Source organism: Sinohyriopsis cumingii, chromosome 11, assembly GCF_028554795.1.
Source record: "Sinohyriopsis cumingii isolate HCF-2022 chromosome 11, ASM2855479v2, whole genome shotgun sequence".
In the NCBI taxonomy this organism is placed as follows: domain Eukaryota; kingdom Metazoa; phylum Mollusca; class Bivalvia; order Unionida; family Unionidae; genus Sinohyriopsis; species Sinohyriopsis cumingii.
Window position 1 is genome coordinate 59,955,863 of NC_142971.1, and position 18,117 is coordinate 59,973,979.

Sequence of the window (18,117 nt, forward strand, 5' to 3'; positions counted from 1 at the left end):
CCAAACTAAATGCACAAGTGCAGATTTGACATTACAAAATGACATCTTTATTAATGTGCACATAACTCCGCCCAGATAAATTTGAACTTAGTCGCGCGCTCGACATAACTTTCGAAAGAAAATGGCGTGTCTAGTTAAAATTGAAATTTGCAGTCATATTGTGAATGAATGCACATTGCAACGACTTTTCCATTTGATCTGGAGTGAATATATTTTGGTATTTTGTTTCAATTCGACGAAGGTTTGTGATTTTGGACTGGATTCATCTGTGCAAATTATACATGAAGTACATCGGATTGAAGTGGCACGGGAGAAGTGTGTTTATGTCTGCAAACGTGTTTCTGTTTCTGTCATTGAATGTTTGAAATCATAACGTGGGAAAATATGAAGTCTTTCAATTGCAATTTTCAAAAAGACGCTATGGAATTTAATGTGTATTTCATTTTGAGTGCAGTAAGGAGGATGCAGTTGCACTTATCATCAAAATTATAGCACACTTTCAAAATGTGTAATCCAGATTGAAAATGTGTAATCCAGATGGCTCATGTAATTCGGATTTGCAGAATTAAGAAAAAACATTTTGAGAAAATTCAGGATGTAAAACTGTAAGTATATTTTATTTTGCCATTCTTATCACCAGATAAAGAATACAGTATATTCCTTGTCACTTGTATGTTATTTGTGAGGACATAATCATCTAATAATAATCATCAGCCTAAATCTGTAACATTGTATCAACACGGAATGTGCCAAAACAGCTGGGTTTTTTTTTTTTGTTGCAGTCCGTGAAACATGTTTTAGTTCATTCAGAAACAAATTTAAATAACCACAACGTAAAGAGCCTCTTATGCAAGTGTATATGATTTGTTTACAAATCAGAAGTGCTGGTGTCTGCGTCATTGTTTGTTTACAATAGAAAGTAGTTCCTTTATTCACGTGAATGCTATATGTGTATTGTCACGCACGTTCAGTATCGGGGAATACTGAACTATTCCAACAATGTAAAGTTAACGGGGAAAAAAATGAGCATGTAATAAGAAACCTATACACATAAACATAATTGGATGCCAGTTTGTATATGACTCGCCTTTAACGTAGGTGTGCTTGATACAGATTTTATCACTACAAGTCTAGTTTTAATGGACTTGTTGCCTTTCTTGCAGAAGAATTACATCTCCATGACAGCAGATCTTTGTAATCAATATAGCATAGGAACTATACCAAAAATTCTGATGCTGTTTGGTGTTACACATTAGCTATTATGAAAATCTTGATATTACTGAAGAATATCGCAGATGGTTTCAAAGCTCCAGACGTGGATGCGACTTTAAAAGAGTTATAGCCCCTGAATGACCATTTTCTCCTTTGTTATTTTTTTTGCATATTTTTTTATACATTTAGGCCACTATTCACGCAAATCATAGAGAGTGATGCCATTTGCAGTGCACACATATAACTAGCTTTATATTGCTGTTGTTGAAGAAATGCTGCAAGTTAAATAATCTTGAATGTTTTTGTTATTGTCCTAGTCTCGGAGTCATATTGTATCGCCAGGCCATAGCTGCATATCTGCAAGTTCAACCAATCAAGCCAGCACTTCTGTCAGTTGTCACCATGCTAGCAAAGATGTCACACCAACCCCAGGGACTCCAGGGCCAATCAAGTTCAGCTTCACTAAACATGGCCATACACATCCGTCTCCTACTGTTAATAATGCAAAGGTAAGTTAAATATGTGAACTATTGTACATTATGTGTTTATAAAATTTCAGATAAACTCCATGCCTTATATTTGCAGTTATTGTATTCTGTATTACACACATTTCAGATACCTATTTTTCTTGTTTTCAATAGGGGGTGTATGTTTATAGTAAATTAATTTTTTTCTTCTCAGATTTATTTAATGAGAGGATCACATCGCTAAAGCAGACTAGACACATCACATTCACACCTTGTTAAATGTTGTTACAACAATTCATGCCTTGTTACATCACATTGTAACTATAATATCTAGTTCCCTGATTGATGAAAGAAGTAATGCTTACAAAAATTGTGCATCTATTCTGTCATGGTCATTTTCATGCTATGCAAAATGCTGTATCATAGTGGAACAAATCAGATATCTCAGAATGTAAATGTTCAGTATTTAATTTTTGATATAATAAATTTTACCTTTATTACTTTCTTATATTTATAGCTGAATTAAAATAGATATCTTAAAAATGTAATTAGTGTTACTATTCCATTTCAGGCAATTTTAGATGCAATAATTTTTATGACTTCATATTTTTGTTATAACTCTAGGGTATTAAATCATGTAACAAGAAAGAGCAAAGCCAGCAAGTTTTGTAAAATTCAAACAGTATATTTATTTCTCAAAGTACAAAGTGAACGAATTAAAAAAAACACATTATGGTGAATGAATTCCTAAAATCCTAAATGTTCAATCAATTCCAATAATTCTTAGTAATTTGAGTAAGTTCCAAAAGTATTCTGAATGATATCCCTACTGTAGTGATACGTCATCTGTACTTACATAACTGCTGATATAATGCCAAAATATCTTTAAACAAATTCATGGTAATTTCAATGCTATTATTTATCCAGATGTCTTTGAATGTTTCACAGTAATTCCATACAGCTATTATATATCCAAATAGTCTTTAAATGAATGTTAGCTCACTGCAATTTCAATGAATGCTTATATTAAATAAATGAATCAGTCTTGCAATAACTCTTCCAAGACCAATATTACTACTAAGAATGTCTAACTTTGTATAATAATTAACTTATAGAATGATAACACAGTAGCAATATTGCAATACAAGACTAGGAATAATCTTGTCATTTTGAAATAATCTATCAGTAAACAGATCAGCTGTTATAATTCTGGCTAATTGCAAATAAGGTCAGGCTGGCATTTTTCCAGAGCTCCTGTCTTTGTTTGATCGCATGATATTTACTTGCACTAATAGTTAACTTGATCATGGAACTTTTGAATGAATCATTTATGTATTTGATACATGATTCATCTCACAATACAAACATAGAATTTTAGCATTAAATTTGTCATTAACTAAATTACCTGTATAAAAACTATTATGAATATAATACACACAATATAGATATACATAATTGTTGTTTATGGTAATAAGTAACAAACGAATAAGTTTGTGTATCAAATTCACAATTAGATGCTTCTAATAAACTGCAGGAGTGCACATTGGACCTATTTATTCCCATCCCCACAGGTGAAGTTGGCATTAACATTTTCTCACAGACATTTGCCTTCTATGGGTTTAGTCTTTTGTTTGGACAGAATTGTGATCTTTTTTTTATCACTTTCAGTGTGGGAATTTGTTAGACTCTGTTCATGTTTTTTTTTAATGGTATACAAATTTGCAAATGTACAAACTGACATTATTTCTTTGAAATAATTTCATATTTTTTCTGGCATGCATATGTTCAGCCCTATATTCATTTTAGTTACTGATCAGAAATTCAAGAATTTTTGAAAATATTAAGTTGTTTTAACACGAAACGTTGACTTTGTTTTGCTGAAATTGATACAGAAATAATTTTCTAATAATTATTAGTTTTCAATATAGGTTAATATAATTAAGTTCACTGAATGAAGAAATTGAACTTTACTGTGAAAAATGTATTGTTTCCAGGCACTTGTTCCAAAAAGTAGATATATCAAGGAGAGAGATCAGCATGGATTAAACAGTCCTGCTCTGCGAGGCAAAGGGACAGTAATGAAAGTATCCACTGAAATGACTCTGGATAAAATTGTCACTGAATATTTACGCAAACAGCATGGACTGTGCAGAAATCCTGTTGCAACTTGCCCAGTCATGTCTCTTTTTAAGTGAGTATATTATTTCTATCTTTAAAACTTACATACAAGGAGTTTGCTATTTCTTCTTTGAAAACCTTTTTTTAAAAAGGTTATGTAGATTTCTTTGAAAACTTAATGATGATTTTTGTTGTTGTTGTGGAGTTTAATGCCATTTTTCAGCACATGATAGGCTATGCATGGCGGCCAGTATTAATGGTGGAGGAAGAACCCGGAAAACCCCCAGGAAGAACCACCGACCCATGAGAAGCTACTGGCAAACTTTCTCACATACCCACATTGGCCGAATCCTAGGCTCGAACCCACACAGACAGGTGAGATGGCAGTGATCCATAACAGAGAGCACTTTAGACCACTCAGCCACTCGGGATGATTTTTGTATTATTTATTACAATTCTATGGTCTTAAAAAAGACTGATAAGCGACCCGCTTTCTAAAATTCAACAAATAATTTATTTAACTTGAATACAACATGAAGAAAAGAGAACTTATGGTATTGTGAATTAAATCCCAAATAATCTTAGAATTACAGACACAAGTCCTAACAATTGAAGTTCTGAATAAATTTTAGTGGAAATGGCCGTGTGGTTAGAGCATCTACCTTGGATGTGGTAGGTGGTGGGTTCGATCCCCGGCCAAGTCATACCAAAGACTTTAAAAAATGGTACTAACAGCTGCCTCGCTTGGTGCTCAGCATTAAAAGGTTAGTGTTAGGACTGGTTGACCTGTTAGCAGGATAATGTGACTGGGTGGGACATCATGCTACATGTCTGTGGCATGATGCCCCAGTGCTAGACATCACTGTAAACTGTCACAGTACAGACATCGTAGCAATATGACTGAAAAATTGTTAAAGCTACGTTAAAAATTCAGATCACACACACCAATGCTGAAGGTGTTGATGTGCCTGTGGTGGCTTGTAAAATGTTGATGTACCAACAGACTTTTGTTGGATCACAATAATACAATCCAAGAATTAAATTCTTATTTGAAATTTCAATATTAATTCAAGTCTCAATTTCCAAGAATGTTAATCTGGAAGAGCACTTTGTACTTCTAGAGAAGAATTACTTGAATTAAATAATTTGAAGAAATAAGTTGTAGTAAATAACAGGTAGACCCAGCATTTCATGGGGAATTTCCAATGTTCAAGACTCTGATTGAGATAAACATGTTTACTACAAAACCAAAATCAATAATTCAGGTCAAATAGAAAACAAACTTGGTTTTGTCAAGTCCAACATACTGTGTCACATAGTATATACTGAAATAAAAAAGTTAAATAAACAAAACTAACAAACCATGTAAATTAAAAAACATAAGACATTTAATTAGAGGAATCCCATTATATTCAGCATATTAGATTACTTACAGGACATGCTGAATTTTGATGAACCAGCTAAGCGTTTGTATCCAAAATTTTGAAAATTCAAAAACTAAACATTTTGCAAGTAATATTTAAGACTGATACTTTGGTTTTTATGAAGTACCAATTTAATGTGGAACTGATATACTGTTGTGGTTTTCTGGAGTACAGATTTTCATGGCTGGTTCAAACCATGAGTTTTAAGGACCAAATGAAAAATGAGCCATATGTGATGCAGAAAATCGCACTCATCGTTGTCATTCTGATGCATTGAAAGCATTTTTTAAAAAAAACTATTAATTCAGTTCATAAAGCATTCTGTATTATTCCAGTGCACATCAAGTGGAACCAACAGTTGCTGATGATACTATGTGTGTATATATATATATATATATATATATATATATATATATATATATATATATATATATATATATATATATATATATATATATATAATCAATAACTAATGATTCCACTCAGTTCCTAAAATCCTATGTCAAGTACAAATAAAGATTTAAACTGTAAATAATCCTGAAGCTGCAGGCTTACGTAAGTCCAGCTTTCTCAAAGCCAAGGGCAATTAAATCTGATCTTAGACATTTTTTCATGAGCTGTGATTATCCATTTAACCTGAATCACTTCACTGTTGTGCTTTATAGTCCACTGATAAGTGTATTGATCTTCATCAATGGTGTGTTCTTTTCTGCTTATGATCTCCACATAAAAATTCATGGAAATGTGATTATGTTGTTTGTTAGAGCTCTGAAAATTTTAGTTGATCTTAATGATTAGTTACCCAGGTAGGTCAAAAGAAAATTGTATTAAATGAGTACAAACCTGAACTGCTTTCTTGTACATTGATGCTGGGATTAATTGCATGCAAAAGTGTATTAATTATTTTTTCAAAATATACAAGTATTTGCAAGTCAGATCCTTCTGAAGGAGTGACTTGTTGTCAGTGGATCAGAGTTGCATTTTTGAAAAATAAACAAGCCCAACTCGATGGATGGATAGATAGATGGGAAGGCAGGACGATAGGAAAATTAACAACAAAACTGTGTCAAATATATTTTGTATTATTTAGTGGAATATGTCATAAATAAATTGGCAACTTATTTGTTAATCCAGTAAGATCCACAGTGCTTGACATCCAATTATATAATAAATCCATGAATTCAATTATAGGTCAAACATCAATATTAATATAGTTCTGAATAATCTGATTCACAACATCCTGTAATATGTTAATTCCACATGTTTTTTCATTCACAGTATCCTATAAATGTCAATACCTAATGCCATCTGGTACAAAGTCCAAGAATTCATTCTTTTTTTCTGATATCCTTTATCATTGTTTATTTAATCATTGTGGTACAGTCATCATAAATATCATCTGACTCCCTTTCTTTGGACTTGCTGTCACATGCAGGTGCTTTTGTAGAGACTTATCTTGGTCTCTGTAAGTAACACTTTGATATACAGTTTGTGAAATCTAATAAAGGTTGCAATTGAACACGTGTCCATTGCATGGCAAGATCAGATAACCACCCTCTGTTACTTGCCACTGAGCAAGTATCACTCACGGCTCAATCGAAGGGTTGTCACGTGGCAAAATGACCTTAGAGATTAAGGTCAGACATTTACTAGATGAGGCAGAAACTCATCTTGGCACTGAACAAGTACATGTAATAAATTTGTGGCTTGATCAAAAGAATTTTAAGCTTGGAAAGAAAGCAAGTGCTTCCTTTACAAGTCAAGGATTTATGGGATCACTTGCACAGGCAGAAAACATGTATATTGTAAATGGGTACCTGATTTATTACTCGTTTTTTTATATCAATTCGGCGAATACCCATTGACAGCTTTAGTTATTTGTAGAGTTTGTTTTCTGCCAAGTTTAGTGGTTAGAGTTTTCTCTGTGCGGTTAGGTACAAGTACTGGAGTAGTTAGTTTGGAGTTTGTGTTTGCTTGAGGTAAGTACAACAGATAAAGGACTTCTTACATCGGCACTTGCCTTTACTTGAGGTAGGTACAAATAAAGGATTTGTACATTGGAGTTTGTACATGCAGTAGGTGTAAATAAAGGAGTGGTTACATTGGATTTTTTCTGTACATGAGGTAGGCACAAATAGACTAGTGATTAAGTTTCTTTCATTTTAGCTATCATTGATGCACTTTACACATCAAAGCTTCATTGGTCACATGTTTAAGTTCACTATGGAATGAAAATATTAATCACGTAACTTAGTTTTACTCCATTTAAACTATGGTATTAATACAGAGATTGTCAGAACATATTGATGTTGCAACTTTATAGAGAGTGTTTTAAGTATGAGATCATAGAGATGTATGTGAGCAACTGCTTGGCTTGATGTTGTTAGCTCCATCAGCTCCATTTGGTGTTGAACAGATAGAAGAAAATAGGGTGTATTGGATTAATCTTCACAGAGCTTTGATTCATACATATACAAGCAGTAGTATCATTTTAACCATTCAAGGAAGCACCCCATATTGTTGGCATTGTTTTGTTCTTTTATATTGATTATTTCTAGAGGTTAATCCAAGAAATTATTCTAATAAATATTTTAATTTTTTTTTAAAAATCTGCAATTACCCACAAGAATATCTTTTTTCACAACACCACAAAAATTGATACTCATAAAAAGAAATGCAATCACAGAATAAGTTTTGATTTTATTTTGATTCTTGCACACATATTATGGAACCTACATCCATTACAAGGTAGTAAAGTTTAAAAACAAATAATGTCACACTTTATGTCTTGATGCAAGGTGCCTGAAGTGGGATTTTCAGTCATGGCATTGAGTGTTGAAGGATATGCCACCATGACCAGGTAAGATAATTTTGCACCCTGCAAAAGACAGGTGATAACATCTTAAGTTAAGAAATTTGTAATACCTTTTAGAGACTTACAGGCACAAATATTAAAGCCAAGATACTTCAGTGGATTGTGATTTTGTTAATAAATATTTTTTTTTGTGTAAACTTATTAGTTTTTGTCTGAACCAAATATTCTCCAAATACATGCCAAATATGAGTCAGTACCATTTGAAGAGTTTTTCCTGAGAAACATAATCTTATCCTCTACTATTCAGATCATATCTTTCATTCTTCCTTCCTTCAGGCCTCATCAGTGTCCAGAACCTCGTGGGAGAAGCCATGCCCCTGTTAGTTTACCATCCAGACTTCAGAGAAGAATGGTAAGTGAAATTTATCATTTTTGCAAGATGTTGACTGCGTGGCTTGTAAATACAAGCTCTATACTAGAATGCATATTTGTAGGATTCATGCTAACTTCCAAAAATGATCACGCCAAAAAAATCAACAGATTGTGCAAAAATCAGTTTGTTCAAACCATAGCTTTATTTTATCAGCTTCCCCCCCCCCCCTTTTCATTAGGGGAGGGGATATTTTCCCCTAAAAAAAATTAATATGCAAGTGCTCAATGTGATGATTTTCTAGAATCTTCTTTCGTTAAAAATAATTTGGGATAATATGGGTTTAACATATGTCAAACATATCTTTTTTATTGCATCATTTCAATTTAAAGAAGTACACCTAAAGCAAAACCCACCCACATAATTCAGTATATATAATATTAATGAAAGTGGCCAAATGGTAATGGTCAGCAAGTTTATATATAGTAATACTTGTCTGTCCACCCATCTACCCATCTGACCTTCTGTTACCAAACAATTTCAGCAAAAGACTTTATTATGTCTGATTGCTCCTAAATGAAAATGATGCTGATCTGACATCTCATGTAGCCATGGCAATCTTGAAAATCACTACTCTTAATGGATGGATAGTCTAGTTGACATGGGGTTTTACCAGAAGATCTCTTGTTGTGTATGGTTGGTTCTAAATGATGGTAATCTTATATCCAAGATGGCCATCATTGTTGCCATCTAGAAAAACAATATTATCACTGCTCCTCCAGAATGGATGGTTATACTGACATGGGGTTTGCAACAGGAGACATCTTGTGATTTCTAGCTGGTTCTGTGTAATAAATGATCATGGTGTTACATCCAGTATGGCTGCCATTATTGCCATCTTGAAAATCGTATCAATACATCTGATTGAAATGGGATCCAAAAAAAGGATCTTAACATCCACATTATGGCAGCCATCTTCAATGAATGGCCATACTGACATTGAATATTACCAAAAGTCTATCTGTAGTGCCTAGCTGGTTCTGAATGGTGTGTTTTTGTGTGATTTGGATTTTGAACATAGCTTTAACAATTGTTCAGTCTTATCACTATGATGTCTGCAGTGTGGAAGTTTATAGTGAAACACTGGGGTATATTATCCTGACACCAGGCCGACCAGTCCTAACACTAACCTCCTAATGCTGAGTGCCTAGCAAGGCAGCTGTTAGTACCATTTTTATAACTCTCAAGTATGACTTGGCTGGGGTTCAAACCTATGACCTCCCACATTCAAGGCGGACACTCTAACCACTAGGCCACTGGAGCGGTTTGGTTCTGAATAGTGCCATTCTGATATCCAATATGAACACCATGGTGGCCATATTAAAAAATATTGTTATTGATACTTCTTCATAGTCACTTGTCTGATAGACATGTGCTTTTCACTAAAGACTTTAAGGCTTTGTGTAATTCCAAAATGAAAATGGTACCTATCTGACAGCCAACAGGCCACCACATTAGCCATCATAAAAATCCTCTTCTCATATGGAACAGTATTGATCATATCGAAATGGAATTTTCATCATTTTGTGATGTCCTTAATCCTACATGAAAATGGTGCTGATCTTCCTCCCAATATAGCCCCAGTGGTGGCCATCTTGAAAATTGCTACTCCACCTGGATTGGTTGTCATATTCTGATGTTACGTGTTTAGGCTCTAATAACCAGTAACAAAAGAAAGAGTGAAAGCAACAAGCTTTGAAAAAATAGAACAATTAATTTATTTCCCTGGAAAAACACAAAAAATTAAAACATAAGAACTTATGGTTTTAAGAATCAGATCCAAAAATAAGCCAAGAATAATCCACAAATTAAATTTTAGAAGTCCTAGTAATGAAATGTTGATAAATTCAAGTTCAAGTCCTGACAAAAAAACCAAAATGGAAGACGTTGACATATACTGTAGTCATTATAGAGCTGGTGTGTACAGTCCTTTGTGAACCACAGAAAATAATATTCCGGTGTTTGAATTCGGAATAAAATTTGAATAAATGTCTTTGTCCAAGAATTCTGTATGAGCACTCAGATATTTCCGGGAAAAAAAACTAATCTTTTAGAATCTAATTAGTTTTAATAAAAATTAAAATGTTATCTCCAAACTGGTCACAAACAAACACTTTCCAGTGCAAAGCCCAAACTGAGAAAAATCTTTATAAACAAACGTTATACAGTAACTTGAGATGCAAAACAGATTCCTGGATGAGGGTCACGTGATCACATTCTAGAATGATTTAGAAAGTATCCCCAAGTCTAATGGCACATAGTCCAGTACAGCCTCAATTTCACCATTATCATTCACACATTAAAAATGAATTAAAAGTTGTTTACTTGACCCTCAATCAAGGCCAGGAACTAGATCAGAAATAGAAATGTTTCTATTATTAGGTATTTATGAAAAGATTCAGGTCAAACTGAATTGTCTGGAAAATATCAAATTCCTAGTAAACAAAATTACATTACATTGACATGTAATGAAATTAAAAATAAAAAAGTATAAAACTTACAACCAGACAATTAAATTAAATCAAATATTCAGAATAATATTGACATAGGGTCTTCACCAGAAGATACTTGTGCTTTCTAGTCGGACATGTTTGTAAAAAATTCCAATCTGGCTACCATGGTGGCTATCTTGAAAATCTTTTTATCACTACTCTGAATGGATGGTCATCTTGATGTGTGATTTTCACCAAAAGGCATTTCATGATGTCTACAGTCTTGCACCTAGCATTCTCTGTGCAAGAAACAGTCCCCATGACCCACAATTAAGGGGACACACAATTTCAAAGGAACAAAGAACAATAATGCAAGATATCTTGAATTTTATAATAAAAGCTCAAAATGTACATGTACTAACATGGCACCTTTGTGGTTTTCTTGAAAATTGTTAATGATGTTCATCTGGCCTCTGACATGGCACCATTGTGGTGTCTTGTAAACTGTAAATGGTGTTCATCTGGCCTCTGATGTGGCACCATTGTGGTTGTCTAGAAAACTAAATGGTGTTCATCTGGCCTCTAACATGGTACCATTGTGGTTGTCTTGAAAACTGTAAATGGTGTTCATCTCGCCTCTAACATGGTACCATTGTGGTTGTCTAGAAAACTGTAAGTGGTGTTCATCTGGCCTCTAACATGGCACGATTGAAAATGTCTTGAAAATCTTGCTAATCCCCTGGCGTGAATGGCGATATTGACATGCAGTTTTCACTAAAACACTTATTGTAATACTTAATTGCTTTGGAATGAAAAGGTTACAGGTCTGACTATCAACATATCTGAATGAAAAAGGAACAGGTCTTGATTATCAACATATTGGAATGAAAGGTTACAGGTCTATCAACGTATCTGCACTTTTTTGGAAGAGTTTTGAAAATTTAACTGACCATGGGTCAAATCAGAGGTTATTGTATGTATAAATGTTATATATAAATTCTAAAATTTCTTGAATTTTTAGCTCTACTGGTCATAGTCCAGAAGAGATTTTGGGATGGGATGTCATCAGTCCATCTATCAGCACATGTATTATCACTTGTCCTAAACTGTTTGGAGAATTGCCATGAAATTTACACACACATTCAACCCATGGTCTAGTTGGTCCTAAATGAAAATGGTACCAAACTGATATACATCATAATGACATCATGTCAGCCAATTTGAAAATCTTGTTATCACTACTCCTTCTGAATGGAAAGTCATAATAACATTAAGTTGTCACCAGAAGACTTCTTAGGAACTCACCAGAAGACTTCTTAGGATGTCTAGTTGTCCAAAAGAGTGTCCATCTGATGTTTGATTTGGCTGATAACAGTGGCCATCTTGAAAATATTGTTATCACTAGTCCTCCATAGCCACCAAGTGTCCCGTTTGTTTTCCATAATCACCCTGTATTTTTTACCGGAATACGACTGTACATTTTTCTTGTTAAAATCCTTTTTTTTTAATAAAAAAATAAAAAATTGCCCCACAGTTGTCAGTTTATAATGGATACCTGGTTCCATTCTGAAAGTAAATGTATCGCATGGATATAGGGATATCGAGTTCTACAATATGATTTGTTCATTTGAAATTGAGGCTACCATGCCAGTATTTAACCTCCATATTGGATTGGACAAAGAGTTGCTGCTGTTGCTGTATCTCATCTTCTTCATATTCAACTTTCATTTATGTCGAAAAGGAAAGCAGAATGTTCAGAATTTTCTCCAGCAAAGAAAAAAAAACAGAACTGGAAGGACAACTGTCATCCTGTTTAGATTTGTGAAACCATCAGGTAGAGGAGAAAACCTTGTGTTTTGCAAATTGTGTAATTGTAATTTCGCTGTTGGGCATGGAGGTGCCAATGAAATAAAACAGCATGAAAAAGCTAATAAGCGTCAGCTTGCTGCTTCATCATCAACAGCTCAACCTGATGTTTATATATGCCAGAGATAACTTTGATGTAATTTGATCGAAGTTTAGTTTACTTATTTTCTTTAAGAAATGAACCTACATCAGTTACTAGTGTTGCTGGCAATGTTTTTTTGCACACTTTTTCCATACAATAAAATCACAAATTATTACTTGTGTGCTTGAAGGAAAACAGTTCTGTATAAAAAAAATTGACCAGAATTCAGATCATCTATGAAAGATGGTACGTTGGAATCGATATTGATTGAAAAAGCAAGATGTGGAAAAAGCTCCTATAAACAGCCTGTGACTGAGTGTGTGTTGCATTCTTGCACCTTCTGAATTGGTACCCGAATGGAACAGGAAGCAGAAGGTGCAAGAGTGCAACATGTGCCTCTTGGACATTAAATAAGTAAGTTACTTTACTGATGGTTGTAGATGTTGTAAATAGTTACATATGCAGTGAAGTTTTAAAAATAAGCATTTGTGACACAAGCAGTCAGTATTTTTGTACGGGTGGTGGTGGGGGGGGTGGCAGCTGTGATCCTCCTAAATGGTGTCTAGTTGGTCTTAAATGATAAAAGTAGTGATTGCACATCCAGTATGAATGTCACAGCAGCGATGCTGAAATTTTTTTATGACTAATTTCTGAATGGATGGTCATATCAGTTTTATTTTAAGCAAATGACTTCTTGTAATGTCTAGTTGGTCCTAAATGACAATGGTGTTGCTTAGACATCCAATATCTTGGAAATCTTATCACTATTCCTGAATGAATCGTCATATCAGCATAGGGTTTTCACAGAAAAACTTTTTTATGATGCCTAGTCAATCATAAGTGAAAATTGTGCCAATCTGACTTCCCATATGACTGCCAAGATAGCCAACTAACATTTAATTAATAGGTCAGATTTTATTAAACATTCACAATCAAATGATAACTGCATTGTATGGAAGAATGACTTAACTTTTCAAGTAAACTATCTGTTTGCATATTTCATATATATTGGAAGACCTATTTTACATATTTCCTTTGATAGATCATTACTTGGAATAAAAAGAAAAAACATTAATGAAGAAAATACATGTACATTATTAGCATAACTATGTAGACTTCTATTAATAACCAGGATAAAAATTATATGTAACATTGTCATAAAAACTCCTTTCTGAAATATATTCTTACATTGAAACATTTATAAATTAAATATTAAAAAATAAATGTAACTATGTAGACTTTTGTACATAAATACTTTATCTCCAATGTTTAAATTATGCAAACTATATTGAATCCTGGTCCATACTTCAGAAGAAAAAGGTCTTTTTGGACCTTAATTGTTATTTTTTTTACCTTTTCACTTTCCCTTTGATAATCAAGATTTTTAAAATCATTGTAAAGGTTCAAAGTAGACTAAACAGAAACGTCATATAATTTGAAGGATGAATTAAAAGACTACATGTTCTTTGATGACATAGTGAATGTAACTGTTGAGATTTTCCGTTTTTCAAATAAAAAAAATTTTAAAAATGGCAGCCATATATCATGATTAAGAAACGCATAAAATTATAAAATGAATTAAGGTGCGTGTTTGTGATTTTGGATTTTTAACGAAGCTTTAAAAAAAAATTGGTCATATCACTACAATGTCTGCAGTGTGGCAGTTTATAGTGATCTCTAGCACTGGGACATCATGCTGCAGACATGTAGCATCATGTCCAACCCAGTCACATTATCCTGACACCAGGCCAACCAGTCCTAACTCTAATTAATTAAGGAAAGTACATGTAGTTTAATCATGTTAATAAAGACATACATGTCCTGCTTTTTTAGATAAAGATGAAAAATCAACATCAGAAATACAGATTAACTAAATATTATCCAAATATTAAAAATTGATGTATCAAAGAAAGTCCATTCCTGAATTAAGCCATTCATATGTGGAATTTCTGCAATATTGTATTCACTGATTTTAAACTGATCGGCTGACATCATGTCTGGTAAGGGATTCATACCTATGCCTAGTGTCACTTATTTATAAGCATCTTTATAGATCTGTGTCACACTGCAGACATCATAGCGATATGACTGAAAAATTGTTAAAGCTATGTTAAAAATCTAAATCACACACACACACACATACAGATCTGTGTCATTTATAAGAATGTTGACAGATCTCTTTTACTTATTTATAAGCCTTTTTACAGATCTCTGTCATTTATAAGCATATTAACACATCAGTGGCACTCATTTATTAGCATCTTTACAAATCTGTCACTCATTTATAAGCATCTTTACAGATCTGTCACTTATTTATAAGCATCTTTACAAATCTGTGTCTCATTGATAAGCATCTTAACAAATCTGTCACTTATTTATAAGCTTCCTTACAGATCTATGTCACTCATTGATAAACATCTTTACAAATCTGTGTCACTTATTTATAAGCATCTTTAGAGATTGGTGTCACTCATTGATAAGCATCTTTACAAATCTGTGCCACTTATTTATAAGGCTCTTTACAGACCTGTGTCACTTATTTATAAGCATCTTTACAGATTGGTGTCACTCATTGATAAGTATCTTTACAAATCTGTGTCACTTATTTATAAGCATCTTTACAGATTTCTTAATATTTATTATTGTGCTTTTTATTCAGATCTTCCCAAAGTTTGGTGGGATGGATGGTGCTCAGGCAAACAGAAAGTTTGTTTTCAGCCGGTAAGGTTACATGAATGGGATGACCATTATGGATTTTGTGTCATTTTTATGCATTTTAAGTAAAACTATTCTGCATTTCAAATTAAATAAATGAAATTTTAAAAATCCTGGGGGGTGGCTAGAACATTGAATAATAGGTTTTATTTGGACAGGGTAAAAAACACTTAAGCGCTGATATGATTGACAGGGAAATAGAATACATTTTCATGTTGTTAAAGACGACATACACTGAACAACAGATTTAGACTGTTAATAGGCAAAAAATAACAGAATTAATGAAGGATGAAAGCTTAAAACTATTATTGATATTGTCTTATTAAGATAAACATTGAATTTGTTCAAAGCTTTTGGGTGAATGGATACACTATTTATTCTTGTTTGGATTTTAATTGTTATTCACTGTTTTCATGGTATGTATAGGCCCATAGGAAACTCCAGTATAATTAAAGTAGTTTCTTGTATTTAATGAACATGTTATCCATTCTGTATGGGCTATCTAGGTTTGTATAAATCTGACATTAGGATTCAAGATAAGCAGGCTTCTAGGGTTGGCATCTCTGCATTTGAGTATCCAAATTAAAATTACAGTACTGTCATAGGAAAAGTTCTTTACATGTATGGTGTTTCTTAGTTGAGGCCATATTTGTGTAATTTGTCTGGGTGAGACTTAGGTTTCACTTTTTTTGCAACAACATTGATACAACTTTATTATATGCCTGAAGACTGTACACTGATATCCCAGCATTCTAGATGTATTGCCTGCATCAGCAACACATGTACTATTGATGTCATCCATATAATTTTAACCATATACAGAAAAACTCGTATAAATGATTCTATTAATCATTATTCAATGTAAATTTGCATAATTTCCCAATGTGAGGTGTTATTGGCTGTTTATCTGTTCAGAGGCCATGTGAGTGTATAGTATGGTGCTGAATCCATTGTATGTGGTGTGTTGTGGGTTGTATGACTTTATGCATTTCAATGAGTTCCACAGCTGGTGCAAGGCAATATGGTGCTCTGTGTGAAAAAGACATCCATCCACCCCACCCCTCATTAAAATATTTGCTGATAAGAAAGCTTGTGAGAAAATGGTTAAGTTATGACCAGATATAAAGATTTTCATTTGAAGAAAACACAATGGTTTTGTTTCATGTTAACTTTATTGTCTGATTCTTTTTCCCCATTTTCTTCTCCAGTTTTGTGCTTTTCTGAAAACAGTTCCTTATGCAAGCACAGGTTGCATTGGCCCTTACGAGTACCATACACTTACAACAAAAGAAGGTCACTGTGACTTATATTTCACCTTGGTTATTAATGGAAGGCTCTATCTACTTTAAATGTTTTATGATAAGGGACAGTTCTTTATCTTTACATTCTGTTAACCCCTAAACATGCCATTCTCCTGACCTCAGCGTCAGTAGTATAACTTAGCAAGATTTGTTGGATTTCAGCCAAATCTGTAATGCTGCTTAATATTGAGGAGGCCTTCAATGAGTTTGATTTCCAGTGTTCCACACTATAGGAGTTATGCCTCTTGATTGCCCATCTTCATGGCTTTGGTTTCCTCAGTGTTACGTATCAAGAGTTTGTTAGACTTTGACCAAATTTGGTATGGTGCTTTATATTATTTAGAACATGCATGAATTTGATTGTCAGCATTCAGGTGTAATGCCTCTTATTGACCATTATTCTGACTTTGGTTTCTGCTGCATAACTTTACCATGGTTGTTGAATTTAAAGCAAATTTTGTATGGGGCTTTATGTAAATGGAATGTTCAGTTAGTTGATTTCTAGATTCCATGACATTGTTGTCAAGAATTATATCTCCTGATGATTGCCTGTCATCTTACAGCATTATTTTGCCACGGTTTTTTGGGTTTGGACAAACTTTGGCATGCAGTTGTCTACTTAGAAGACCTTGAATGAGTCCCTTGATTGATTGTCCATCTTCAGTTTCTGCAGCAAAACATAACTAATTAATACTGGATTTCAACCAGATTTGTCTTGCTCCTATGTATTTGTAGGAACTAGAGTGGCCTGGATTTGCATTATTCCATGATTTCATCTAGAGAAATTATATTCACTGATCGTCCATTCTCAGAACTTAGATTACCAACACAAGTTTTTCTGTTTAAGGTCCTTCCAAGCAATCTGTAGTGAGCAGGTTCCTTTGTGATGTTTCCAACACAGATAACTCCAGATGACATTTAAATAATTTATTGAGTGGTCTGCAGAGTTCCAAATGTATAATTTTAGAGCTTTTATTACTCCATGCATCTAGAAATTAATACAAAAATAACACTGATCATAAATACTTGCAGATTCAAACCACTCAGGACATTCAAAGATGGAGATGATGATGGGTTTTCATGTTGTTCATTTTCAGTAAGTAATTGTTCTTCCTTATTTTGTTATTGTAACAAAGTCATTCATGTACATATACTTATAAGTTATTTGACTGTTTGTAAATATTTTGCCTGAGGTCATGTGGTATAGAACACTCTAAGCTTAGGCATTCTATGCAGTGCAGTATTGGGGGCCCAG

General features: G+C 33.5%; 1 protein-coding gene across 1 annotated transcript in view; it reads left to right on the forward strand.

The window, feature by feature from the left end:
* Positions 1 to 18,117, forward strand: part of LOC149788530 (DDB1- and CUL4-associated factor 1-like) — a 161,003-nt gene that overhangs the window by 106,415 nt on the left and 36,471 nt on the right. Inside the window, exons 22-26 of the mRNA XM_089974544.1 lie at positions 1,530 to 1,721; positions 3,674 to 3,870; positions 8,373 to 8,448; positions 15,506 to 15,567; positions 17,895 to 17,958. Coding sequence (XP_089830670.1) covers positions 1,530 to 1,721; positions 3,674 to 3,870; positions 8,373 to 8,448; positions 15,506 to 15,567; positions 17,895 to 17,958 — 591 coding nt within the window. The remainder of the gene's footprint in view (positions 1 to 1,529; positions 1,722 to 3,673; positions 3,871 to 8,372; positions 8,449 to 15,505; positions 15,568 to 17,894; positions 17,959 to 18,117) is intronic.